This window comes from Euleptes europaea, chromosome 4 (assembly GCF_029931775.1).
Source record: "Euleptes europaea isolate rEulEur1 chromosome 4, rEulEur1.hap1, whole genome shotgun sequence".
Taxonomy (NCBI): Eukaryota; Metazoa; Chordata; class Lepidosauria; order Squamata; family Sphaerodactylidae; genus Euleptes; species Euleptes europaea.
In genome coordinates this window covers 17,929,241-17,956,501 of record NC_079315.1, presented here as the reverse complement: position 1 = coordinate 17,956,501, position 27,261 = coordinate 17,929,241, and the positions used below count along the sequence as shown (strand labels likewise).

Sequence of the window (27,261 nt, the reverse complement as noted above, 5' to 3'; positions counted from 1 at the left end):
ATTCCTAGATTTATTTTCTCTACAGATTTCCATCAGAACTAAGCAGTGTGCCATATTTAAATTACTGCATAAGACACTGCACAGTTTTTTAAAATTACTAGTACGGTTATTATTTAGATTTTCATGGATGGACTAGAACTCATGCAACATCTACCTCTGTTGTGGTTCCCAGCTTGCAGAACGGGCCACACTTCTGTCATTCTTAGGGTTGCCAACCTCCAGGTACTCAGCAAACTAGAAACAGCACTTCACAAGCTAGACACAATGATTATAAAGTAGTGGTATTTAATAACATATCCACCACTGATAGTATATAGGCAAAAACATGTGTTGTTAATTATTGCCTTAAAAGTAACACCAAAGAGAGGACTATGCCTTGTTACAAACAAATAACAGTATTATAGGTAAGTCCATGAAAGGGGGTGCCAACCTCCCTTTCTTCCACAGATATGCTTCTTGAGAGTAGCAATTCAGTAGTGCAGTTGTTCTCAACAGAAGCCCGGTGATCTTTCTGTTTCAGCGATTAATGCCTTCTTCAGGGACCAACGCTGGCTGTTATTAACATTCTCTGACTGGGGAAGGCACTGGCAAACCACCCCGCAAACAAAGTCTGCCTAGGAAACGTCGGGATATGACGTCACCCTATGGGTCAGGAATGACCCGGTGCTTGCACAGGGGACCTTTACCTTTACCTAATGTTATTACAGGATACTGTAAAGTAACTGCAACAAGTGCTGTTACACTCACTTTAATTTCAGAGGCATATTCAACAGCTGACCTTTGAGATTCTTGGCATCCATACCACACAAATCTGAAATACTTGTGACCCTAACGTAATTGTGCAAAAATGCAGGCTTGGTGAAAGGAAGTGTGCAAAGTCCTACCATAATATGTTCCGTCTACCTTCAAGGCTATGCTCCCCTCTCTCTGTGGTTTTCCCCACCATTGTTTTAAGTCTGTAAACTCCTTGGGGGATAAGAATATTGATGCTTGTGACTAATTAACTGCAATTCTAAACAGAGTTACATCCTTCTAAGCCTATTGACTTCAGTGGGTTTAGAATAGGGTTGCCAGCTCCAGGTTGGGAAATACCTGGAGATTCTGGGGGTGGAGCCTAATGAGGGCAGGGTTTGGAGAGGGGAGGGATGTCAATGCCATAGAGTCCAATTTCCAAAGTGGCCATTTTCTCCAGGAGAACTGATCTCTTTTGTCTGGATATCACTTGTAATAGTGGAAGATCTCCAGCCACCACCTGGAGGTTGGCAACCCGATAAGAAGACTCTTCTCTGGTTTACAGTAAGTTTGCATCCAAATAAATTGGCAAGCCTACAGAAAGGTAACTACATTAGTCTGAACCCAGTGCAGCAGGTAAGAACTCATATAAGGAGATCAGAACATACCTCCCTCCTCCATTTTATTAAATTTTAGAATCAGAGTTTTGTAGCATTTTAGGGTAATGCAGGTATTGTAAAATTAAACAAGTGACAGCACAATCCTATGCATTGAAATGAATGGGTTTAGACTGGAGTAACTCTCCTTAGAATGTCACTGTAAATGTGTCTTGAGGGTGGGGTTAGGGTTGCCAGGTCCCTCTTTGCCACCAGCGGGAGGTTTTTGGGGAGGAGCCTGAGGAGGGCGGGACTTCAATGCCATAGGGGAGGGACTTCAATGCCATAGAGTCCAATTGCCAAAGTGGCCATTTTCTCCAGGTGAGCTGATCTCTTTCGGCTGGAGATCAGTTGTAATAGCAGATCTCCAGCTACTACCTGGAGTTGGCAACCCTAGGTGGGGTTCAACTAATTTTGTGTGTCCACGTGGTGTGGCATGGAATGTTTACTGAGGAAAACGAATATTCAAATATTATTTCTGACCTTTTTTTAAAAAAAATTACCATTTAACATCCTATTTTGGCACACCCCGTTCGACACCTGCGTCAAGAAAAGCAGAACAAATGTAATAAAACGTAACAATTAAAAAAAATAGAAACTCGTGAAGAAACCTACACCACCTCCCATTTGCCTATTAGACTTCAATTATGTTTTTTCTTTCTGTTCCTCTTTTTTTTGGGGGGGGGGGTCCAAACTGAAAAGTATCACCATTTAGTTTAATACCCTTGTGTGTGAGTGTGTGTGTGTGTGAAAGAGAGAGAGAGAGAGAGAGACTAAGGCTCTTTATTGTTGTTGTTGTTTGTCTGGGGGTGGGGAGAAGGGGGTTTCAAAAGGCAGCCCTGAGAGGCCTAGCAGGAACCAACACTCCCAAAGATCAAAGTCACAGCCACAGAACAGAGAACTGCAACGTTGCCTGCCACCCGGTCACTCTTTCAACGCTAGCAGCTATTCATCCGCAGATCATTCCTGTCATCACTGTTTGCACCCGCCGCCATGGGCACCCACCGCCATTCCTTCCCAGAGGAGGAGGGGAAGGGGGAGGAGGGAAGGGGGGGATTCATTATCCATTAATGAGCTCTTCACAGAACCTGATCCCCACGGCAAACACTGCTCCATTCATAAAACCTCTCAGAGGCTAGCCAAAAGGGGACACAAAAGCAGGCATTTCACAGCCAGACAGCACACCACCTTGTTCTGCTTTGCCCCCATGTTTCCCCCCTCCCCCCTAAATATATACAACAGTTGTGAATGGAAGGGGTACAAACAGAGAGGAAGGAAGGGAAGAAAGACAAGGGTGAAGGAGTTATATCCGACATAATACAAAGTGAGAAAGACACACACACACGCACACACACAGAGAGAGAGAGAGAGAAGTTGGCTTCCAATAGCTATCACAAGTGCTGAAAACTATTACAGCTCCAAAGAGATGAATGTACAGAACTGGGAGACTGATGTGGGACATTTGGATGGGCTAAAAAAGAGGTTTTGCAGGGTGGGTGTTTGAAATTAAAATTACTAAGGTCAAAAGAAGAAGTGGCAGGTGGGGAGAAAAATCAAGCATTTTGATCATTTATTTAGGAATCAGTGTTTAGCTGTTCTTTCCACACAAGAGAACAAACAAAATATGTAATGACCAACCACATCCTATTAGCTAGTGCGGTGTGGTGGCTATCAGAATAAACTGGAACAGGAATCCATGAACAGATAGCCTTGAACAAGCTGTTCTTTCTCAAAATTTATACTATGGGGACAATAATCTATCCTACACTGCAGGGGTGTTTTCATGATTACTGAGAACTGATGACCAGTTTATTATCATTGTTGTAATTGTACTTATTCATAGTAGCCATCACTATTACAGATTGACCCACATTTGGCAGGCAGGCAGATGTTATAAACACATAGCACATACTAATTTTTAAAACTGTATAAACCATAGATTTTATGTGTAGGGAAGTACTCAAGGAAATTTTCTACTGTATTTAAGGCAGTCATAATGATAAACATCAGATGCCCTAAGATGACAGCAGAAAAATATAGAGCCACTGTTTGGACATGAATCCTTCAAAGAACACATAGTCATTAAAACAGTGGTTCTCTAATTATGGGGCCCAATAGAGACATTTTGTTTGCATTTTTTAAAGTTGCATTTGCAGCTGAAATTTAACTTTTCTAACTAATATTTTAGCATTGACACATGTCTTCACCCCCACCAATCATTCTGGCTTTTGTCTTTCATCAAAACATGCATAGAGATATATCCAAATGCACAACCTGCCCATATAAAGATTCACATCTAGGGCTGGGATATTTATTTCATTTTATTTATTATTAATTTTGTACCCCGCCCTCAATCCCCAGCCAAAGCCGGGCTCAGGGCATCTAAGAACATTGAGTCCTTAAATACAGTACGGTCACCAATGTGGCTCAGTGGTAGAGCCTCTACTTTGCATGCAGAAGGTCCCAGGTTCAATCCCCGGCATCTCCAGTTAAAGGACTAGGCAAGTAGGTGATGTGAAAGACCTCTCTGCCTGAGACCCTGGAGAGCCGCTGCCGGTCTGAGTAGACAATACTGATGCAGTATAAGGCAGCTTCATATGTCCTGAACGTGATCTGGAATTGCAGAGCTTTAGCTCCTCCCCTGAGTTTCCAGAAGAAGCGAGAATCCAAAAACCAAAGGCCAGGCAGTGTTGGAATAAACACTAAAAAAATTGCTGAGTTTGCTATTAACTGCGCTCCCGTTATCTATCATGCTCCATCGGAGGCCACTAGGAAAAAGCAAATCTCTGCCACCTGACCTGATAAATGCTTCTCCCTGCTTCCACTAGGTGTCACTAGACTCCACCTCCATTTGGGTCCAAGAACAGAAATGGATAGGAAGTTAAGATGCCCCTGGGGCAAGCCAAGCAGAATGGTCTTTGCTGTTCTACAAGCCAAGGCTGCAGGGTCATTTAGTTCAGCTGTGGTAACAGTGGGGGAAATGCCAGAGGAGACAATTTGTGAGCCGACACCGACCATCAGTGCCTCTGAAAGATCTGAGCCGAGCGGTAGGGTTGCCGGGGTTTGGCTCTGCTCCCCACAGCCAGTAGTCCTCTAGGATAGCGGCCCACTTGAAAAATTTCCTGTAAATTAAATGGCTAGTCCACAGCAGTCCAAGACCAACCATTTCACAATCCTTCCTCTCCCATAACCCCAACTTTTTCAAAAAAAATTTCAGTTTTGTAAACATAGTCCTTGCTGTATGGTTGACACCTAGTGGAAGCAAGGAGAGAGCCAGCGTGGTGTAGTGGTTAAGAGCAGTGGTTTGGAGCCGTGGACTCCGATCTGGAGAACCAGGTTTGATTCCCCACTCCTCCACATGAGCGATGGACGCTAATCTGGTGAACTGGGTTGGTTTCCCCACTCCTACACATGAAGCCAGCTGGGTGTCCTTGGGCTAGTCACACTCTCTCAGCCCCACCTACCTCACAGGGTGTCTGTTGTGGGAAGAGGAAGGGAAGGTGATTGTAAGCCGGTTTGAGTCTCCCTTATGTGGTAGAGAAAGCCAGCATATAAAAACCAACTCTTCTTCTTCTTCATATTTTATAATCCACTTTGAGTCTAATTAAGAAAGGGGGGAATAAATGAAGTGCATACTAATGATAAAGATTCATTGAAATTCCCAAATACTGGAGGACTTTTACCCTTGCATGTACCAATGTTCTACCTTCAGCCCTCCTGGTTGGCAGATATCACCACTTACCTCTTTCACAACAGCTTTCTCCGTGCAGAACAGGGAAAGTGGAAACCATAGAACATGTCTTGCTGCATTGCCCTTTTTTACAACTATATTAGATCTCAGTATATTGTTCTCATTCTGTCAACCTTTCCCAGAAGATCCGAAGAATTTTTTGTTTCCCTTCTCCTCACAGACTCTTCCTGGGAGATAACCATCCCAGTAGCCAAATTCTGTCTTCGGATGAGTGGGATATGTAAACAGCTGACTGAGACCAACAATTCTATTCCATAGATGGCATTACCTCCCCATTTTATAGCTTATTGACTTACATTTATTATTATTAATATTATTAACCTATTATTAATACTCTTAATCTAACTTCAGTTTCATTGCTTTTTATTTATATTTGGAGCTGATCTGGTATTGAAATAAATACTGATCGATAAAAATTATAATCCTTTTTGCTTAGATGACTGGACTAATATCTGCTCACATTTGTTCTGTGGTTGAAGTACATCTACAACCTATGTTGTTTGCGTAATATTTCTAATCCATAACTACTGATCTAGAGATAAATTGTGTTTGATTTTTGATTTTTTTAAAAAACCTGGGAGAGAATTTTAAAATGGCATCCTTTTCCTATAGCCTAAAACGGTACTATTATACTATCTCTTAGGGTTACCAATCTTCAGGTAGGGCCTGGATTTGTCCCAGAATTATCTCCATGAAGTTTCAGAGGGTAGCCATGATGGTCTGCAGTAGAAAAGCTAGGTTAGAGTCCAGGAGCATCTTAGAGAGCAACACGATTTTCAAGGTATAAGCTCCCAAGAGTCAATGCTCCCTCTGTCCGTTGCGGAAGGGAACACTGATTCTCGAAAGCTTATACCTCAAAATTCTTGAGGGTCTCTACGGTGCTCAAGGACTCTAATCAAGTTGCTTTATCTCCAGCCTATAGAGATCGGTTCCTCTGGAGGAAATGGCAGCTTTGGAGGACAGACACACTGGTGTCACGCCCGCACTCTTTTTCCCTCCCCCAGGTAGCACCCCCAAATCTCCAGGAATTTCCTATGTCAGAGATGGCAACCTGACGCCTCATTCTGCCACATGTGTGCATCAGGCCGGTGTTTCAGTTACCTTGCAAAGCAAAATATATGATATGCCAAAGTGACACACACCAGCTGTTTAACAATAACAACAGTTAGCATTTATGTAACAACGTCTCTAAATTCTCAAAGCATGTCACATTTTCTGTCTCAGTATTCTTTTCAGTTGGGCTGTAAGGCTTGTCTATAGAAGGTGGCCCAAAACTACCTTAGGAGTCCATGACTGAAATGACATTTGAACCGGTTATTTGCTGGATCATTCTCTCTAAACCTAATGATTGTGCACAAGGTTGGACTGCAATCCACGTCTTCCCTTAGGTCCCATCCCCCGTCCCGTCCCCCGGTCAATTTCAGATTTTAACTTTGGAAAGATACAAGAACGCTTTCATTGCTTCCCCTAGCCTGATGACACAGAAATGTACTTCTAAGCAAATGTACACTTTGTATTTGTATCTGAAGTGTAACAGATTATGTGCATGTTATGTGCGCATGCATGTGTGTGCTTGCAAGCAAACAAAGAATCAGTGCGCTGACATGGTCATCTCCCCCCCGCAACTTCTTCCCATGCTGTGTTTAGTTTTCCACACCTTCTTCAACATCAGGAATACTCTGTATGCTGGTAAATTAGAAATACCCATCTAGACAGCTGTTATTACTTTGGAGGAGGGGGAGCTATTTAAATCCAGCTTGATTCCTTTCCAGGTAATGAAGTGGTGGGTGGGCAGCAAATGTATGCATCTTGCACAGTGCATCATTTATAATATATTGCATTAAGCTTTATTGCCCTTATTCTAATAGGATACACCACCACAGGGGGGGAAGGGGAGGGTCACTGGAGCTAAGGGAATTATCTGCAAGGATCAGTTTGTTCAGTCACTTGTTCTGCCTCTAAATTGTCCGTAAACAAACACACAACTTGCACAAATTTGGTCGTTCTATGAAATTATTTGGTTGTTATACAATAAAAGGTTAAATTGCTGTGCACCAATTGTGCATTACCAGTACTACCAGGTTACATTCATCGCGTACCAAAAGGGAACCTCAATGCACTCCACCTATATCAGGCTGTGTAAATCGCTTTTTAGAGACTTGAAAGCAGAATAACGAAGCTATCATTACCCATAATATAGACTAAGGATTCCCAGAATGTGCTGTGAGATAATTGCAGCGAGAAATAAATAGATTAATTAAACATTAAAAAGCTCCTGTCTGCCCAAAACCCAAAAGAGGAATCTGCACAGTGTATATCTGCATGATTTACTGCCCTGAGAGACAGTAATGTTTTGCCACATCTCTGTATAAGATGTGATTTGGTCATTCAATCATTCTTGATACAGAGAGGCAACAGCATCGCTCACCCTCAGAGGCACCTTTATTTGGGTCATGATCTGCATGAGTCCAGGCACCTCCACATGAGCTACTTACTGGTCTAGACTTGCTTCCTCCCAATCAGGAGGCACGCACAGATCAGTGACTCACGCTGAAACCTGCAAAATCACATGAACACATGAAGCTGCCTTATACTGAATCAGATCCTTGGTACATCAAAGTCAGTATTGTCTACTCAGACTGACAGCGGCTCTCCAGGGTCTCAGGCAGAGGTCTTTCACATCACCTACTTGCCTAGTCCCTTTAACTGGAGATGCTGGGGATTGAACCTGGGACCTTCTGCATGCCAAGCAGATGCTCTACCACTGAGCCACAGTGGCAGATGCTCTACCACTGAATGTGTGCAGATTGGTCCTGTCATAACTGTTTTCAGTATTTGAAAAGTGGCATGCCCAGACTTGAGCATGACTCATGAAATAGTCATCCACATTAATCCTTGCTAATGTCCTTAAAAAGAACAGAATATGTATACGGAGATGTTTAATCTAGTTTCACTGCCCATAATTCATAATTCCTAAAAAATTGTGTTTTTTAGCACCCAGCCTCAAATTCTCTGTTTCATGTTCACTGTGTTACCTGCCTGATAGTTAGGGTTGCCAACCTCCAGGTGCCACCTGGAGACCTCCCACTATTACAACCGATCTCCAGATGACCAAGTTCAGTTCCCCTCGAGAAAATGGCTGCTTTGGTGGTTGGATTCTATACCATTGTACCCTACTGAGGGTACCCAGACCCCGCCCTCCACCCCAAAAACCTCCAGGCATTTCCCAATCCAGAGCTGGCAAACCTACTTAATAGTGCTAAATATATTTAGAAGACGAGGCCAGACTCCTCTATCTGAATAATCACTAAAAGGACACAGCCTATATAGAACAGGAGCTTACACTGCTATTCATGCATTCTAGAAATAACCGACACAAGAAATATGCCAAATAACCGACACAAGAAATATGGTTGCCAATCTCCAGGTAGTAGATCTCCAGCTGATAGAGATCAGCTCACCTAGAGAAAATGGCCACTTTGGCCATTGGACTATGGCATTGAAGTCCCTCCCCAAAACCCCGCCCTCCTCAGGCTCCACCCCAAAAACCTTCTGCCAGTGGTGAAGAGGGACCTGGCAACTCTAACAAGAAAGGCCAGTTAGAAATGGATTAAATAAACAAATAAACGTTTACAAAGCATTCACGACATCATAAAAAGGATAGAAGGGACAACCATATCTTGTATAAATCCCTTTTTAGAAAGAAATAATTTTTCAGTTAGGTTTTTTAAAAAAAAATGGGAAAAGGTCGAAACAAATCTCAGGATTTCCCTCTACACATATACAAACGCACACATCATTGTGACCTCTAAAAGAGGAGCAAGAGAAATTTTTGATTTAATATCTGACTGGTGGGTTTCCAGGGCTACTAGCATTCCTACTAGGGTTGCCAGCTCCGGTTTGGGAAATACTAGGAGATTTTTGGGGCAGAGCCTGAGGAGGGCAGGGTTTGGGGAGGGGAGTGACTTCAATGCCATAGAGTCCAATTGCCAAAGCGGCCATTTTCTCCAGGTGATCTCCATCGGCTGGAGATCAGTTGTAAGAGTGGGAGATCTCCAGCTACTACCTGGAGGTTGGCAATCCTAATTCCTACCAACAGAGGAAACAGCAGCAGCAGCTGATGGTGGAATAGGAAAAACTTTCCCATCCTCTAAACATTCCATGAGGAAGCCACCAGAGATACAGTAGAGATTTGTTTTATTTCTCAATTAGAAAACAAATTGGAGGGGCAGGGATCCTAGTTAAGATGATCTAACAGCAAAAAAGGTGCCAATATGTTCTCCCTCTCCCTTACTATAGTTTTTTATTCCTCAGTATAAAACAAAATCATTAAAACTGAAACTCAAAACACTTGCAATAGTTGAGTGGTTGTTGCCACTCTCTTCAAGGTACTGATTACTCTGCACATTCTATGCACACAAGCATGTAGGTGTGTGCATATACACATATGCGCATACATACATACACTGTAGATATGAAATACACTGTTTAATATCATCAAGACAGGATAGTTTTTGCTGGGGCCCTCAATATATATTCACTCAATATATATTTTCAAATATATTAATAAACATAATGCTGGATGTTATTATTTTATGCATCAACCACTGAAGTATATGATTTGAGGACTTGGCACAACAATGACCACTTCCTAGACTCTAATCAGGAATGCTCATAACACATACGCCCAGTGGGTCAGATCCAGCTAGAGCTCTTGCGCAAATGAAAATGCAAGAAAACAACTGTGGTAGCACCTTATGCTAGGGTTGCCAACCCCCAGGTAGAAGCTGGAGACCTCCTTCTATTACAACTGATCTCCAGCCGATAGAGCTCAGTTCACCTGGAGAAAATGGCCGCTTTGGCAATTGAACTCTATGGCATTGGAGTCCCTCCCCTAACCCCACCCTCCTCAAGCTCCACCCCAAAAACCAAAGGACTATGGAAGAAGGAGGAGGAGAAGAGGAGGAGGAGTTTCTCTACCTTTTAAGGAGAATCATACTGGCTTACAATCTCCTTCCCTTCCCCTTCCCACAACAGACACCCTGTGAGGTAGGTGGGGCTTAGAGAGCTCTAAGAGAACTGTGACTAGCCCAAGGTCACCTAGCTGTCTTCATTAGTAGGAGTGAGGAAACCAACCCGCTTCACCAGATTAGAGTCGGTCGCTCGTGTGGAGGAGTGGGGAATCAAACCCGGTTCTCCAGATTGGAGTCCACTTCTCTTAACCACTGTGCCACGCTGGCTCTCTACTACACCACACAGCAACAGAATGCTGCGTACACCATGCTACAGTTGAGGGCTGCCACACAGACATCCCTAAAATGAAATCTATGAGACCACACATGTCCTTTGGGGTCAGTGCATGTAATATTCCCCAATCCCTCTTGACTCTGACAGTGAGACAAAAGCTGAATGCCTCTGTGATCCAACTCGACACAATGGCATTTATTTGGCTATTTGCTCTAGCTTTCTCGGATGCATAATTCTCTTTCTTATACATGTCTGCCTCCATAATCCTTGTATTCCCTCTCAGTTGACCACCAGACACATACATGACCCTGGCTGACTAGAAGCTGCTGGGGGGGAAGCAGAATGAAGGTGCAATCTTTTTCATGCCCTTCTTGGGAGCATCTTTGAGGCACCTGATTGGCTGCTATTGGGCGAAGAATGCATGACTACATAGAATGCAGCTGAACTGAGCAAAGCAAAATAAAACCAAGAGATGACTGGTACCAGTAATGGTGCAGTCCCTCCAACAACTGGCCAATGCACATCTCTGGAAAGTATTTACATTAGCTCTTCCACACTAAAATATTGGTATTTATTTTCAAAACTGGAAACATACAACACAATGATTTTTATATAAGAGTAAAGCTGAGGTCACATGAATGTGTTTTGGTAGACATAAAAATCCCAAGTAAAACAGTGAACGTATATTGCATTATTATTTTTTAATCAATGTAGGCAATCATTCAGTATTCTCTAAATTTTAGGATCATTTCCACTGTTTCAAAATTTATTTTATTAGATTTTTATCCTGCCCTCCCCTGACCGCTGTTGGGCTCAGGGCAGCTTTAGAATGTGGTCAGCTTGCAATGAAATAAAGGCACTTTCCACACTCATTTTGCTTTGTATTGAAGAAAGGAAAGCAATGATTATCGTTAACTTGATAAATTTTTGCACTCAAAAATTTGCAGCAAGGAGACATGCTTTAAAACTATAAAATAAAATAATTACACATTTCCTGACAAACTGTTCAATACGTTTACTTAGTTCGGAGGGGGATCATATACAGGGAGATAACCAAAGTTTAAAGAGGTTAATATATTCAAAGAGAACAGTGTGGTGAAAGCGTAAATGCATCTGCCATTTTTTTAAAAAAGGAAGGTGATTTCATCTCTATTTCAGAAGCTTTTGCTGTCTAGTTACTCCAGCATATTCTGTTTCTTATGTCAGCCCCCAGTAGCGTGTCCTTTAGCTATAAGTGAAAACAACCGATCTCCCACTAAGACGCATCTGTTCTGAGTCCATATTACAACTGGGGGGTGGGAAATGACACCTTCAGCTGCATAAACCAATAAAGATTGTCTGACATAGTTTGCCCCTGTTGCTACCACTCATGCAACCCACTGAGTTAAAGACTGGTGACATCTGCTGAAGAATGTCAAGGGTGAGGTGAACAGAAAAAGGTAATAAATCATACTGTGCTGTGGATACAGCTATACATTCTTAGGAAAAGAGCCAATTCCATACCACAATACCTATTCCGACGGCACCTGTGAGCATGTCACAATTACTGCTTAATCTTTATATATATAGTTCAGAGGTGAACTATAACTATTTCAGCTATACTAAAAAAATAGTTAAGGCTGACACACTTTTCAGAAGTCATAAAACATTAACTTGGGCCCCTTGTGTCTATTACAAACTCCAAGTTTGCCTGTGATTAAACGGCCATGTACTTTTCACCAAAAGAATGCAATGGCCTAATGTAAGTTTGATGTCCTTTCTAATGGTAAAATTCATCTATTTGTACTTCTGCAGGGCAAAATGAATGCCGTAGATAGTCATCTATAACCATTGGGGGGTATATTGTGGGAATTTAAAATGACATTTCTGGATTTCATAGAATCATAGAGTTGGAAGGGACCACCAGGGTCATCTAGTCCAACCCCCTTTATAAGTTTTATTTAGGGAAACCTAATGGGGGGAAAGATTTTGTAATTTTTGCAGTATGTAGCTATGCATACTGAATTGAATGTTTTATTCAACATACTGCAAATGTAAAGATCCAATTTAAAACATATTTTAAACAATTTGCTTTAAAAAGGCCCCTCTTGAGAACAGTAATAGCTAAGCAGATTTGTCCATACAAAATATGAACATATTAGCTATAATCTTTTAAAATCATATTTTAGCGAAGCTCAATTAAAAACAAATATCTAAAGAGAGAATGCTTTGAATATTAGTGAATACAGACTTATTATCAACCTTTTTTCTGCTGCTTTTCTCTAGATTTCATTGAATTCACTTACATTCCAGCTACGAACTGACTAAATAGTTTACAGTGTAGTCTTAAGCCAATTTATATCTTTCAAAGTCCATTGAAGTCAATGGGTTTAGAAGGATGTAACAGTTTAGGATTGAACTGCTAATTAATTAATCAACTGCCTTTTAGTGATTAGTTATCTGGTATGATTTAAAGAAAAATATTAAACGAAATCTGAAATGATTTATTTTTTAATAACTAAAACCTATCACTCTCTGTTCAAAACAAAGACTACCTTTAATACTTTGTTTTTTATTCACTTTTATATGAGGACACCATCAAAATAACCTTTAAAAATGAACAAGTGATGTCTTTAACGCATAGCTCCATCCATTACAATTTGTCCTCACTGCTTAACACAGGCCTGCGAAGATGAACTGACCAAAGTCAAAGTTGTTTAATCTACCAAATAAGCCAATTAAAAGTTACACCCTAGCTCAAATTGATCCCGCCTTGAAAGTGGTTTCAGAGGACAACTGATAATTTTTTGAAAAGTCGTGAGAAAGAGCCTTGCGCCAGAACGTTTTGAGTGTGGCTGATGCTAATGAATTTGTGTTGAACCATCTAAAAACCTTATTCAACATGAATGCAAGATTGCTTAATGAATATTAAGCAAAGTTTTACATTTCCCCTCCTCCCCTCTTGTTACAACACTATGAGAGCAATCCTAAGAAGATCTATTCACAGCCCATTCCTGAGAATGGGGCCGAAAGTTGTTAGGAGGCGGCGTGACCTCACCGCCGGCATAAATGCGTGTAATCACGCGTTTTCACGCATTCACGCCGGCGGCAAGGCCAGTCCCGGCGGAAGCCGAGCACCGCAGGAATGCACCTCCTCCCTCCACCTGTGCAGCCTCTCTGTGGTGCTGGCAACGGCGTGGAGAGGCCACGCCGGTGCAGGGGGGGCGCTCCTGGGGCGGGGCAGGGGAGGAGCCTCCGGCTAGGCAGCTCCCTATCCCCTTTCAGCCACTTCCACCGGCACCAGCCTCGCTATTCCCTATGGGGCAAAAGGCCCCGGTTAAACAAAAAAAAGCAGTGAAATGGCATACGGGGAGCGGCTTAGGAAGAGGCGCAGCTGTGCCTCTTCACCGCCGTCCGCACACACCTCAGCTCAGGAATGGGCTGTCAGAATCCTACTCAGATCTTTTCAATGTGGCCTACTCCTTGGGAAATGTTCTCAGGATGGCACTGTTTCTATATTTAGATAGTTTTAAATTGCTCAGAAAACTTTTTTCAAAAATACCAGCTTTAAAAATGGATACGTGAATCAGCCTTCAGGCAAACTGATCATGCAAGAAGAGTCAGAACCAATGCCCAGTTCTCCTATTAACATGATGTAGTGACAGAGGTTTTTTACCATGTTGCCAATTCATGCTGTAATTGGTGTTGGTTAGAATGCCCAGAACCACATCTTTTTAGTTATTATGTCACAATCTCATCTTTTCCCATCCCTCCCTCCTCTATTTGAAAGCAAAATCTGAATGCTTACAGTGAGGGACAAAAGCTGAATTTGCCCGTTTGCCCTCTGACGAAGAAATGACCAGTCCATAATTTTAATGGTAGGTTTATTGTAGCTGTGAGAGACAGAATAACAACAGGAAAAACCCCAGAAACCCAGAAGACAAAAGTCAGATATTGATGTGCATTATAATGAGTGAAATAAGTATTTGATCCCTTTGCAAAAGATGACTTAGTACTTGGTGGCAAAACCCTTGTTGGCAATTACAGAGGTCAGACATTTCTTGTAGGTGGCCACCAGGTTTGCACACATCTCAGGAGGTATTTTGTCCCACTCCTCTTTGCAGATCCTCTCCAAGTCAGTAAGATTTCGAGGCTGATGTGTAGCTACTCGAACCTTCAGCTCCCTCCACAGATTTTCGATGGGATTAAGGTCTGGAGACTGGCTAGGCCACTCCAGGACCTTAATGTGCTTCTTCTTGAGCCACTCCATTGTTGCCTTGGCCGTGTGTTTTGGGTCATTGTCATGCTGGAATACCCATCCTCGACCCATTTTCAATGCCCTGGCTGAGGGAAGGAGGTGCTCACCCAAGATTTGACGATACATGGTCCCGTCCATCATCCCTTCGATGCAGTGAGAATTGTCCTGTGAAGGTGTCCTGTCCCCTTAGCAGAAAAACACCCCCAAAGCATAATATGTCCCCCTCCATGTTTGACGGTGGGGATGGTGATCTTGGGGTCGTAGGCAGCATTTCTCCTCCTCCAAACATGGTGAGTTGAGTTGATGCCAAAGAGCTCGATTTTGGTCTCATCTGACCACAACACTTTCACCCAGTTCTCCTTTGGGTCATTCAGATGTGCACTGGCAAACTGCAGACAGGCCTGTACATTTGCTGTCTTGAACAAGGGTACCTAGCGGGTTCTGCTAGATCTCAGTCCTTCACGGCGTAGTGTGTTACTAACTGTTTTCAGGGTGACTATGGTCCCAGCTGCCCTGAGATCATTGACAAGTTCCCCCCGTGTAGTTCTGGGCTGCTTCATCACTGTTCTCATGATCATTGCAACTCCACGAGATGAGATCTTGCATGGAGCCCCAGACCGAGGGAGGTTGACAGTTATTTTGTGTTTCTTCCATTTGCGAATTATTGCACCAACTGTTGTCACCTTCTCACCAAGCTGCTTGGCAATAGTCTTGTAGCCCAGTCCAGCCTTGTGCAGGTCTACAATCTTGTCCCTGACATCCTTGGACAGCTCTTTGGTCTTGGTCATGGTGGCTAGTTTGGAATCTGATGGATTGATTGCTTCTGTCGACAGCAGAACCCTAACCCTAACTCTAATCTGGCTGGTTGATAGGGGATCAAATACTTATTTCACTCATTATAATGCACATCAATCTCTGACTTTTGTCTTCTGGGTTTCTGGGGTTTTTCCTGTTGTTATTCTGTCTCTCACAGCTACAATAAATCTACCATTAAAATTATGGGCTGGTCATTTCTTCGTCAGAGGGCAAACGGGCAAATTTAGCAGGGGATCAAATACTTTTCCCCCCTCACTGTATATTGCCAAAAAAAGTATAGCAAATCTGACCGTCAAAAACGATAGGTGGCAAATTCAAATATATAAATTCAAAAACAATAGATGGCAAATTCTCATATATATATAAATACAATCTCATTATTTTGTTGATAGGGCGACTCATAATTTTCCTGACAAGTTATGTTGTACACTCATTTCAAATGCATCATCTTTATTGATTTGTGTGTTTGTACGCAGATATATTTACTTGGTCCTTTTCTATCAAAACATAGAGTCAAAATGACTTACAGGAAAAAAATATTGACTTCCTGGAAGTCTTTTTGCAATGGAAAATATGTATTCAGTATAGAGCTTGATGATGCAATTCCATCTTGACTATAATAAACAACGAGGAAGAGGGGGATGTACAATTTTGTTTTCCTTTACCTTCATCTCTTTTGCGTTTGTTGCTTTCAGCGCCGGGGGATGTAATTCCCAGAATTCCACTAATAGAATAGGAGGAACCTGCGGAGTCTGTGCTTACTGAGGACACTTGGGTCACGGAACCTGTGGAGGCTGTAATTAGAAGCAAATGAATCAATGTGCAGACCAGCATGCGCTAGAAGGTGTGTGCATGATTCCTGCCATGACCACCATCTTTTATTTCTATACTTAAATACCCCTAGCCAGAATACCACTCCCTTTGTAATCTTGTGCTTTGCAGCCTAGATGCATATGGTAAGCAGTTGAATTTCATTAGCACCTTACAACACAGTCCTAAAGACTAGATTTGGCTGCAGTGACACACACACACACACACATATACACAAATGGTTTCGTACAACAGTAGTTAAATTAGTATCCTGTATTTTGCAAGCAGGGGAGAAATGTCCTGCTCTTTTCTATTTGAACCATATGTATCCCTTCTGACAAGGAAACAGTTCTGGGGCTATTTATCTAACCCTAAGGCTATAGTATTTTTTCCTAAGTGTACAATACACTTCATATAGAACAGGGGTGTCAAACAAAAGGCCTGGAGGCCGCATCTGGCCCCTTGAGAGTTCTTATCCGGCCCACGAGCCAGCCGAGGCAGCCAACCCCTCACTCTCAATCTGGGCTGGCGAGGCATGGCCCGGCCCAACCAAGTGACATTTATGTCATATCCGGCCCTCGTAACAATTTAGTTTAACACCCCTGATATAGAACCCTGTAACCTTGTAAGGTAGGCTGTTATCACTCCTATATCACAGCTGAGACAAAGAGATGGTTGCTTGCCCTAAGGCCACCTAGCAGTTTCATGACTGAGTTGAAATTTGGACCAGGGCAGCCCAGTTTACTAACCATTATGCTATAGTGGTGCTCCAAACATGGCTCATGTTATCCCATCTTTCCTCTAGGAAGCTCAAGTGTAGTTACCCCCATTTCATCTGAACAATAGCCAAGTGATGTTGGTTAGGCTGGGAGGCAGAGTTTTGCCCGAGACCATACCTTGAGGTTTCTAGCTAAACAGGTGTTTGAAACTGAGTCTTCCCTATCTAGACTCGAGCACTCCAGACCCCGCACCACATTGCTTCCCTAGAAGGAATCACCAGGGACTACTCATGAACACACATGAAGCTGCCTTATACTGCATCAGACTATCAGTCCATCAAGGTCATTATTGTCTGCGCAGACTGGCAGTGGCTCTCCAGCACCTCAGGCAGAGGTCTTTTGCATCACCTACTACATGGTTCTTCCAACTGGAGATGCCAGGGATTGAACCTGCGACCTTCTGCGTGCCGAGCAGATGCTCTGCCACTGAACCACAGCCCCTCCCTACAGCTCAAGCATCGGTTGGGTGGAGGGGGCAACAGCACTAACAATTACCGCAGCTTCTGCACTTTAGAGATACTCAGTCCTATATGCCTCAGCCCTCAGGACTGTGGTCCATAGAATCAGGTAGCAGGGCTCGCTCAAGTCGTCAGGCACCTAAGGCAGAAAATGAAAACCATACCCCTTCCAAGAGTTAAAGGATAATTGTGCTTCAATCATGTCCAAAATGTGCCTCTTGAGCCTACCAAACAGTAAGGCTGGACCCAATCAATGCTCAGAGCTCTGTTGATGTCACAGGGAATCCTAGCTGCTACTGGAAGGCTTTAAGAGGGGAGTGGACATGTTCATGGAGGAGAGGGCTATTCATGGCTACTAGTCAAAATGAATACTAGTCATGATGCATACCTATTCTTTCCATTATCAGAGGAGCATGCTGAATATATTCAGTGCTGTGAAACACAGGCAGGATAATGCTGCTGCACCCTTCTTGTTTGTGGGCTTCCTAGAGGCACATGGTTGGCCACTGTGTGAACAGACTGCTGGACTTGATGGACCTTGGTCTGATCCAGCATGGCTTTTCTTATGTTCTTATGGATTCAGTACACAAGCCAGATGTTTTGTTGTGCTCTGTTTTTTACTGGTTGGTTGGTTTACTTTTTCATATCAGTAGCACCAGTTTTTTATTATTATTTTGTAGGCAATGGTTACTTTGATTTAGGTATTCAGGAAGCTGCATTTTAGAAACCCATTATTCAATTGTTTGGATCAGCCAAATACAGAAACATATACATAGTTTGAGATGAAGTAGAGTTAAATCTCTATATATGGATTTGCTAATTACTGTAAAGTGCAACTGAAAATGGGGGGGAGGACCACCCCAGAACAAAAAGATTGCTTCTTTATTGCCTGATCTACAATTCATTGATCTGGGTCTAAACCAGTTAAGTCCCTCCTAAAAATCAATGAAATTATGCAAACTTTTAATCTAAGAATTTCATTTTAGCTGAACGATGGATCAGGCTCTGAATGTTGAAAACATGGCTGCAGCTCAGAAAATGTGGTGAATTTTTTTAATGCAAAATAAATTTCATGTATTAAGCTCTAGGATGGTGTAGAGAAGAAAAGATTGCAATCTTCACTAAAAAAGAAAAGAGGTAATTTTAAAAAATCAGATCAAGGCAGTCATAACTCAGTTAAGCCAAAGTACTTTGATTCAAGATGGTTTCATCTTATTCTGTTCAGCCGACCAGCATCAGCTTGAATAAATTATACAATTATACAAGTGGTTTAAGTTAACTGAGTGGTATTTAAGCCGCCAGGGTGTGTTCTTTGGTTAGAGATTCCACCAGCAACTAGAGGTAGATGGACTGCATCTAAATTAGGCAACAAGTGGGGGGGAACCAAAATAAAGTTTTGAAAGTTTTACTACTTCTTCACTCAAAATTGCAAGTGCACAAAGACTTATGGAAGGGTTGGTTGATAGAAGAAAAAAATACATTCAAAACTACTTACTGACTAATGATGCAGAAAATGTTATGAATAACTATCCCTTTCTTGATTTATTACTTTAATTATCTGACATTCTATAGACCCCCATTAGTGGGATGATTTTTTTTTTTTTTTGGTTTAGATTTCAATTTTCAGTCTCGTGGTGAAAGCTATTTATCATAATAATCAGTAAAATTCAAAACCTTTTAGCAGTATTTATAAAATTCATTTACCATGTTCAGCCCTTGGAGAATGACAAAGAAAGCGCATTAGTACGTGCGGCGAAGTGTTCTGTGCAGAATTATCTGCCCATAAGAGTGATTAAAAGTTCTTTAGAATAAACTGTATTATATATTTTTAAAAAAACTTTGCCTTACCTATGCTGTGACTGGAGGCAGGGACTTGCTGGTTGGGAGGCTGCTGAACCTTTGTCCGAATAATCCTGCATATAGACAAATGGCTACTTAATACTAGGCATGAAATAAATCAGCTTTGCAAATAACTAACAACCAAATATGATGTGACATTGATTCATTGATTACTATTGTAATTCCCAAACAAAATGTCTTGGAGATTCACCCATGAATACTGACAGCTACATATATGCAAGCTAGATTCGAGTAGCACCTGAGTGACCAACAAGAATTTCAGGGTATATGCTTTCAAAAGTCAAATCTCCCTTCATATCTGATGAAATCAGCTTTGACTCTTGAAAGCTTATACCCCAAAAATCTTGTTGGTCACTAACAGCCCATTCCTGGGGGGGGGGTAGACCCGTGGGGGCCAGGAGCAGCACAGCCACACCAAAAAAGTTGGCGTGGCCACACAGCAGTTCAAGGGGGTGTTCCCGGGGCCACAGAGGTCTGGAAGCTGACTAATGTCCCCTGGAAAGCCCCCTGCCGGCACGGCCTTCCGCGATTTAGGTCCTGGTTTGGCGGCTGCGGCGGTAGAAATCTGTGCCATTCCAGGGCACCCAGGCACCAGCGTGTGTGCCACCCGGGATGGCATAAGTGCCCGTTATCCTGGGCTAAAAGGACAATTATGGTGGTTCTGGGTCACACCGGCTCCTATGGAGCTTCACCCCCCCCCCAGGAATGCGCTCTTAGGTTCTACTGGACTCAAATCTAGCTTGTCTACTGCAGACCAACACGGCTACCCTCTAGAATTACCTATATATAACACCAGAAATTAATAAAAAGTAGGATGGATGGATGGATGGATGGATGGATGGATGGATGGATGGATGGATGGATGGATGGATGGGATGGATGGGATGGATGGGATGGATGGATAGATGGATAGATGGATGGATGGATGGATAGATTCTCAACCATTATTTGAAATTCTGCACATTCATATATGAATGTCAACATTCACCAAATTCAGTACATTTATTCTAGCACAGATATATAATTATCTCTCAAGAGACAGAAAAAGAAAGGCAGCTGACATTAATAGCGCAAAGTAAAATATAACAGACATATCTCAGCCCAAATGCAGGATCTCAGCTCTTCCATATAAAGTTAGTTGTGCTTAAATCCTGTTAAAATAATGTGACACAAGTCTGCAACTGTCTTGTCTCATTAATTTCACTGGGATTTAAACATGACTAACCTTATTAAGATTGAGAATCTGGAAATTGGTGAACACATGAAGCTGCCTTATCCTGAATCAGACCCTTGGTCCATCAAAGTCATTATTGTCTACTCAGACCGGCAGCAGCTCTCCAGGGTCTCAGGTTGAGGTCTTTCACATCACCTACTTGCCTAGTCCCTTTAACTGGAGATGCCGGGGATTGAACCTGGGACCTTCTGCATGCCAAGCAGATGCTCTACCACTGAGCAACAGCCCCCCCCCCTCCTCGTGTGGGTTTCTAGATTATTCATGCTTTGAACCTGAGCACAGCAGTCCACATGTTTGGGGAAATTATACCTTATCCTTGTTGCTCCTGGTTCAGATGAACTAGCATGGTCAATATGAGAGGCAGTCAAAATAGCAATGATAACTCTAAATCCCCATAATAGGAAATTTCTCCTTAATTTGGTCATTTTTCCTTTTTGTTTGCTCCAATTGGCAGATTACAGCAACATAAGCAAGCATCATTATTGTGTGTGTAAAGTGCCTTCAAGTCGCAGCCGACTTATGGCAACCCCTTTTGGGGTTTTCATGGCAAGAGACTAACAGAGGTGGTTTGCCAGTGCCTTCCTCTGCACAGCAACCCTGGTTTTCCTTGGTGGTCTCCCATCCAAATACTAACCAGGGCTGACCCTGCTTAGCTTCTGAGATCTGACGAGATCAGGCTAGCCTGAGCCATCCAGGTCAGGGCAAGCATCATTATTAGCATCACCATAAATAAAGGTTTTGTGCTGGGTGTATTTAAACTGATAGGTATCTGGAATCATCCCTAGCTTCAAAATATCTGTTCAAACCAGCGCAGCCTAGAAACAGAACTGTTCTTTTTCCCTGTTTGCACATATCCAAAATACACCTATTCAGAAAAGAACATTCCCAGCAGGTTGTTGTGGCATTCATGTTGGGATAAGGAAGAGAAGTTAATGAAGAATAAATAAGATTGCTTTTATGTTAAATCTAAACTTTAACGAACTCACAGAACAATTTGATGAAAAGTGGGAATCATTTTACACTTACATGACCTCCAGTTAATCAAATGAATGACACATACTGACTAGTACGAAAACGAATAACAGGCAATGCTCTATCTAACATGTCTATTATGTTTCAGCTGCTTGCTAAATAAATGCTGGGCTTTAATATGCTATATTTTTAATGTCTCAGAGTTAGATAGTTTGAATGATTTTTATACTTTTATAATTACTTTTTTAGATATATTATATCGCACTTGATCAGTATTTAGGGTTGTTATATGTTACTGTAATTGACCAAGTTTATCTCTCAATTGAAATTGCCATATTGTTTTTGTATATCAAACTGTTTACCCTTCCCTTTTTTCCTTTTTGTATCCCCTTAATTATAAAATAATTTTTAAAAAAAGAATAAATAAGATTGCTATGGCAGAAAATCTACAGCATTGTTAAGAACTATGAACGCAGGAGGTCTTACCCTCCACTTTTTCCCACAAATGGGAATCTTGCCACTGATTTAAATAAGAACAAGATTGATGCATTCGCAATGAAGTGGTCTTTACTTAAATTGTGCACAGTTAATTGACATAATTCTCCACACAGTACATATGCCTCTTTTAATATAATATTTCAGCGGCTGCCTGTGGGTTGTTGATTTCCTCTGTGGATAGATAACTGGCCACACTCCCAGGTTATGTCTGACTATCATCCAGTTTTGTTTTTTTTCTTGTTTGGTATGTTCACAATATAATACTTGCTGCTGCTGCTGCTGTTGTTTTAATTCTTCACTATTTCACATCCCAGAAGAGCAGGTGGGGGTGACAACGCAAAGTTATTGTATCTCCCTTTTCCTTTGTATGTTTCGCCAGTTTGTACAGACAATGATGAGGTTGATGTTTTTTCATGTACCTGTAGTACATGAGAGCCAGCGTGGTGTAGTGGTTAAGAGCGGTAGTTTGGAGCGGTGGACTCTGATCTGGAGAACCGGGTTTGATTCCCAACTCCTCCACATGAACAGTGGAGGCTAAACTGGTGAACTGGGTTTGTCTCCCCACTCCTACACACGAAGCCAGCTGGGTGACCTTGGGCAAGTCACTCTCTCTCAGCCCCACCTACCTCACAGGCTGTCTGTTGTGGGGGGGGGGGAGAAGGTGGTTGTAAGCTGGTTTGAGTCTCCCTTAAGTGGTAGGGAAAGTCGGCATATAAAAACCAACTCTTCTTCTTCTTCTAGTTATGTTAATACTCAACAGGCTATTAAGTATGTGGCCACCTTTGAATAAAGAGTGTGGGTTGGATCCTAACTCTTAAAAACTGAAGGAATGGAGGGAAATTAATCTTCCCTCCATTCCTTTCTCAGACAGCCTTACACAGTCCCCAAAAAACCTCTGCTGAAGGACAGGGGCGGGATTTCATGCAGTATAAGGAGAGCTGCAGTGAGAGGGAACTCTGGTGAAATTGTCCTCCTTGTTCTTTCGTGAGCAATTTGTGTGGTCCCGGAGCAGAGGCTGACTGGAATTATTTAAAGATTAGTGCCCAGTGTGGCTGGAAGCAGGTCTGCTTCTACACTGCAACAAATCAGCAGGTTGGTTTCATACCAGTTGTGTATTAATGTGCAACAGACCCAGGCTGTGGGCTAATTGTACACATAGCTGACTGGCATACTTCTTACACCAAATACTCTGTGCACAGGGCCCAAAGAAGGACTACTATTAGGTGATCAACACAACACTGAATTTAAGGGCTTGCTCACCTGTCCCCTAAAGTTGTTGGGTTGTTTTTTCCTGCTGTGATAAGGAATGAGAAAGAAGAATACTTGAACAGAGGCGGAGCACACTTCCATTTTACTGAGCAATCTTGGACAATACCCACACATATGAGATTAGGGGTAGAGTTTCTAAATCGGAGGGTTAACCAAGACAGGGTGGTGACTCGGCGCTTCTCACATTACATATTAAGCAGGAAGTCAAAAACAACTGCATTTTTTCCCAAGTTGTATACTGTACCTTGGAGTTTATTCCTCCCACCCCCTCTTCTTCCTGTGGCAGCAGAAAGTGCTGAGCAAGCTGTACACATTTTTAGGGGGGGCATATGATGGAAATCATCATGCATAGGAGTAGAATTAATAGGATAAGGGTGCCTCTGGATGAGAGCTAGCTTTTGTGTGTGTAAAGTGCCTTCAGGTCGCAGCCGACTTATGGCGACCCCCTTTTTGCGGGGTTTTCATGGCAAGAGACTAACAGAGGTGGTCTGCCAGTGCCTTCCTCTGCACAGCAACCCTGGTGTTCCTTGGTGGTCTCCCATCCAAATAGTAACCAAGGCTGACCCTGCTTAGCTTCTGAGATCTGACGAGATCAGGCTAGCCTGGGCCATCTTTTACCATTCCCCAAATGTTTTGATCCCTAGGTGTTAGTTTTGTCCAGGATCACAGGCTTATGCAGTAGCAATGTTTGCCATGGATATACCAGTGGTTGTAACGGAGAACATATATGCACAAATGGGGAGAGTACATGTCTCCAAATGCTCAAGGACATGCATTGGAATAAGCCAGAGATCCACAATTCAAGTTGCCAAGTGCCCGGTTGTGGCGAGTAAAATCCCGCCAAACCACCGGGCTGCCCGCCGACCAGCTAAGGGCCGGCGGGCAATGTGTGTGCATGCGTGCGCACACTGCACACACGTCACTTCCAGGTTTACCCGGAAGCGACGCGGACGCTCTGGCAACCTTAGCTAAAACTCTATGGAAACCATCGAGTTTTGGGCGGGATCACTAGAGCGTCCGCGTCGGCACGTCGCATGGGGTGGGTACACATGCCGCGCATTGCGCGTCACAACCAAGCCCTGGGAAAGCTCCTGGCGGTGGAGCTACGGGGCCTGGCAAGCCTAACAATTCACCATGGCTCTGTGCCATGTGTCCACTGTGTTTAGATGAAAGTGTTCACGGCAGCAAACTGTGTGAGGACAATCCTGAGCACCACATTAAAATATGAATCATCCCCAAATCTGGCTAAAGTGTTCCCATAATATTCCAACAACCCTCTGTTCTTCCCTGCACCCTTCAAATTCCACAGTGCTCTGCAGTTTTACCTGAACCTGTTTGATACAGTTAGTTGCCAGTTCCAGATAGGGAAATACCTGGAGGCTTTTGGGGAAGAGGCTGAGGAGGGTGGTGTTTGGGGAGGGGAGAGACTTCAATGCTACACAGACCAATTGACAAAGCGGCCATTTTCTCCAGGTGAATTGATCTCTATCAGCTGGAGATCATTTGAAATGGCGGGAGATCTCCAGCTACTACCTGGAGGCTGGCAATCCTAGATACAGTCTGCATTATGTCTCACAGAACTATTCTAATTCAGGTATTTATTCATACAGCAACACTACATTTGCCTTCACACAGATGTTATGCGAAACAGGTAAGAGAAGCATACGCTCTTCCTTTGTGTTTCCATGTATGCAAATATATGTGTTTCTTGGGTCAATTTATTAGATCCTGCACTCTTAATATGAAATTCACAGGAGGGCTTGCAATAAACAGTAATTTTAAAAATTAAGACAAATACAAAAGTCACAAAGCAACAGTCTAAAACAGCACTTGTTCCTTGTCATTCAAGAGCTATAAAGAATAATACTCAATAAAGGTGTCATTCTTGCAAACTAATTTTTGAATATGTTCAGCAGACAAGGAGCATTAACCAGAGGCCGAAATGAGCCTTCAGTATCAATGACTGGGGTGGAATAATCAAGACCTTATTATGAGAAACAGATCAAGAGGGACAAATTACAAGTAAAAACCCACCATATTTAAATACCACAGGCCAAACATATTATCTAATATTTTAATAAACCCCAATAGGTTTTTTAACTTTTAAAAAAATCGGTCGAAACAATATATATAATAAAAAGAGTACACATCATGGGTATAAGGTGAGAATTTCTACTCAAACCATAAAAACTCTGAATCTCTCACATTTTTCTGCAAGTTACATTCTCATCCCAACCCTCAAGCATAATGAGGCTAATCTGGAAGTATCTCTATTTTGTTGGTAGGCCGTTAGTTTCACCAATGTGTGGGTTAGGGTTGCCAGGTCCCTCTTCGCCACCTGCGGGACATTTTGGGGGTGGAACCTGAGGAAGGCAGGGTTTGGAGAGGGAAGGGACTTCAATGCCATAGAGTCCAATTGCCAAAGCGGCCATTTTTCTCCAGGGGAACTGATCTCTATCGGCTGGAGATCAGTTGTAATAGCAGGAGGTCTCCAGCTAGTACTTGAAGGCTGGCAACCCTAGTGTGGGTCTCTTTTACTTTAATAAGCCAGTTATGAATGTTGGGCCTATTCTTTAGTTTCCTGTTCCTAGCAAAGACCAATCTGCCTGTAGTAATAGTAAATCCCATTGATATCAAATGGGTTGGAGCCAACATGTAAGCGGCACCCATCCTGACCTGGATGACCCAGGCTAGCCCAATCTCATCAGATCTAGGCTGCTAAGCAGGATCAGTTCCGGTTAGTAGTTGGATGGGAGACCACCAAGAAGGTTGGGGGTCTCTATGCAGAGGCAGGTAATGACACACCTCCTCTGAATGTCTCTTGCCTTGAAAACCCTACAGGGACACCATAAGTCAGCTGTGACTTGTTGCCGCTTTCTTCCACCATCTAGGGCACTGGTTCCCAACCAGGGGTCCGTGGACCCCCAGGGGTCCACGAGAACTAAATTAAGGTCCGCGAAACAAAGTTATAAACCCATAATAAATTAATATTTTCAGTTAAAAGTTCTCTATTATAAAAATATATATATTCAAATATTATTCTAAGTTTAATGTTTAACTAACAGTTATGATTAAAGTTTATTTTCAAATTGTTGGAATTTTTATTTTGAACCTTGGGGTCCCTGCACCGAACAAAAAAGTCCTAGTGGTCCCTGGTCAAAAAAAGGTTGGGAACCACTGATCTAGGGGAACTTCCATGCATGTAAGATTTCCGTTGATTCCCCTCTCCCGTCACACTCCCCAGGCTGTTCCCGAGAGTGCAACTTTCAGGAGCAGAATGTCAAAAATCAGAGTATGAATGTGTTACTAGCAAGGCAAAACTAGAGAACTTAGTGTGTGTGTGTTCAGTGCTGTCAAGTCGCTTCCAACTCATGGCAACCCTATGAATCAAAGTCCTCCAAAATGTCCTATCTTTGGCAGCCTTGCTCAGATCTTGCAAATTGAGGGCTGTGTCTTCCTTTATTGAGCCCATCCATCTCTTGTTGGGTCTTCCTCTTTTCCTCAGCTTTTCCTAGCATGACTGTCTTTTCCAGTGACTCTTGTCATCTCATGATGTGACCAAAATATGATAGCCTCAGTTTAGTCATTTTAGCTTCTAGGGTCAGTTCAGGCTTGATTTGATCTATAACCCACTGATTTGTTTTTTTTTGGCCGTCCACGATATCCGTAACACTCTCCTCCAACACCACATTTCAAAGGAATCTATTTTCTTCCTATCAGCTTTCTTCACTGTCCAGCTTTCACACCCATACATAGTAATAGGGAATACTGAAGTGCCCCCATCTACCTGGGGTAACGTTTTTAGGCACAATACGATGGAATGAATTAACTTGATCACATCCAGTGACACATCTTTTCTAGCTCCTTCATGGCTACCCTTCCTAGTCTCAATCTCCTGTTGATTTCTTGGCTGCAATCTCCCTTTTGGTTGATGGTGGAGCC

The 27,261-nt window shown here is 42.6% G+C and overlaps 1 protein-coding gene across 1 annotated transcript in view; it reads right to left on the bottom strand.

Annotated features, from left to right (window-relative positions):
• Nucleotides 1–27,261, bottom strand: part of PAX5 (paired box 5) — a 262,914-nt gene that overhangs the window by 215,800 nt on the left and 19,853 nt on the right. The window contains exons 4-5 of the mRNA XM_056848096.1: nucleotides 19,335–19,399; nucleotides 16,105–16,233 (exon numbers count right to left, since the gene is read on the bottom strand). Coding sequence (XP_056704074.1) covers nucleotides 16,105–16,233; nucleotides 19,335–19,399 — 194 coding nt within the window. The remainder of the gene's footprint in view (nucleotides 1–16,104; nucleotides 16,234–19,334; nucleotides 19,400–27,261) is intronic.